This window comes from Ischnura elegans, chromosome 8 (assembly GCF_921293095.1).
Source record: "Ischnura elegans chromosome 8, ioIscEleg1.1, whole genome shotgun sequence".
In the NCBI taxonomy this organism is placed as follows: domain Eukaryota; kingdom Metazoa; phylum Arthropoda; class Insecta; order Odonata; family Coenagrionidae; genus Ischnura; species Ischnura elegans.
This window is the reverse complement of record NC_060253.1, coordinates 106,412,529-106,414,169: the sequence shown is the minus strand read 5'-3', so window position 1 is coordinate 106,414,169 and position 1,641 is coordinate 106,412,529. Positions and strand designations below refer to the sequence as shown.

The 1,641-nt window shown below is 36.9% G+C and overlaps 1 protein-coding gene across 1 annotated transcript; it reads left to right on the top strand.

The window, feature by feature from the left end:
• The first annotated feature begins 301 nt into the window (after nt 1-301).
• LOC124164177 lies at nt 302-1,368 on the top strand. The gene has a single exon (XM_046541380.1). The coding sequence runs from the start codon at nt 588-590 to the stop codon at nt 1,290-1,292; it is 705 nt and encodes a 234-aa protein (XP_046397336.1). The 5' UTR covers nt 302-587; the 3' UTR covers nt 1,293-1,368.
• Nucleotides 1,369-1,641: the final 273 nt, after the last annotated feature.

Here is a 1,641-nt window from a genome sequence, read left to right as displayed (position 1 = left end):
TGATGATATTTTGTTAACCTTCCTATTTCTTCTCTTAAGCATGCAATCTTATATTGTAAGCGTTTCTGCCACGGGGGTATTCGTTCCTCGCAATGTTTTTTATTCCTTCCCGGTGAGTCAATTTTTTGGCAATGCAGACGCAGCACTGCAATAGCTGCACAGTAAATCATCGAATGTATTTCTTCTAGGCATGCATTATGCCTAACTTTCTTAGATATAAGGGAATTTACGGATTTTAGTATTTCTCCTGTTTGTTTGCTAGTCTTTAGCTTTGGTAACCGGGGCCTTGCTGTTGGATGAAGACCAAAGAATTCTATAATCGCCTTTTCAACTTCATTTTCAGCTTTCAGGTTCCTGTTTTCGTTTTCCCCCTCAAAAGCATTACAGACGTATGGTTCATTAACAGTGATGTCCGTGTCATTTGATCTTGCTCTTTAATGATTTCACACAAAGACTGCTGTTTTAAATGACAGCCTATAACAGTGATAGAAAGTCCAGTTAAATCTCAAAAAGACTTTGACTGTAAGACTGCTAATTATTATCTCAGCAGAGCTCTTGATATTGTGAGAGGTTTCTATTGCTCAAAGATGGCTGATAACTATGATGCTGGTCAAATCCAGGAGATCATTGACGGCTGGAAGGGTAATAACACCTTTGAGGGTCTTGGACTTGATCCCAACTGGATAGCTGAAATCCAGTTTGAGGGGTTTGATGTGAAGAAGATCATATGGAAATTTGATCAAGCTCAACAGGTCTTAAATAACAAACAGGAGGATCTTGCTTACTTACTTATGACGTTTCATGAGAGAGGAAATAGCATTAGTAAAATCATTAGAAGTAGTGCAAAGTCTGCAAATCTTGTAAGGTTAAAGAACAGCTACGGAATTGTGGACAAAGTTAAGAGAGGAGGCAATGCTTCTTCTGCCTTGACACTCAGCAGGATTTCACAAGCATTCTGCTGGTTAGCTTGCGATTATTCCAATAGAAGAGAAGCTAGAGTGCCTGTCACCATGGATAGATACCACAAGGCCATGTACTCTACTTCTTTCGGAGGAATGATACCTGATAATCATAAGAGTACTGAAGTTTTGACTGACATTTTTGCAGCATATCAGGTTAAATACTCAGAACTGATAGGAAATAATGATGTAGATGAGAACAGAGTCAAACAATATATTAGATTGTCAATAAAAGGTAGTGTTCTAAACAATCAGGAAAAGGTGGCTTACCTCCGAAGGTGGGGAATTCTAAATAGGGAAGAGGATTACCTGGAACCTGCTCAAAACTGTTAATGGTTGCATGTTTTGTTATTTTCTTTAGTTTTAAGTGTTGTTTTGGTTTTTGACTTTGTTATTATTATTTATTATTTATTCTGCATAACCAAGGACTTTGGTTTTATTATTATTATTATTATTATTATTATTATTATTATTATTATAAGGCTGAAAAGTGAAATTGTGTTTGTATCATTTTGGTGGTGCATCTATTTAAGGTGTTTCATTGAGAGTAACTGAAGCATCTAAGGCAACAGAAGCCTTCAGGCAAGTGCAGGAAAGAAGGGCCCTCTTTGCTGGAAAAGGAGCTGGAAATAAGGTAGAAGGCTCTAGAAGAAACAGTAATATTCAATAAAAGGTTACTTGA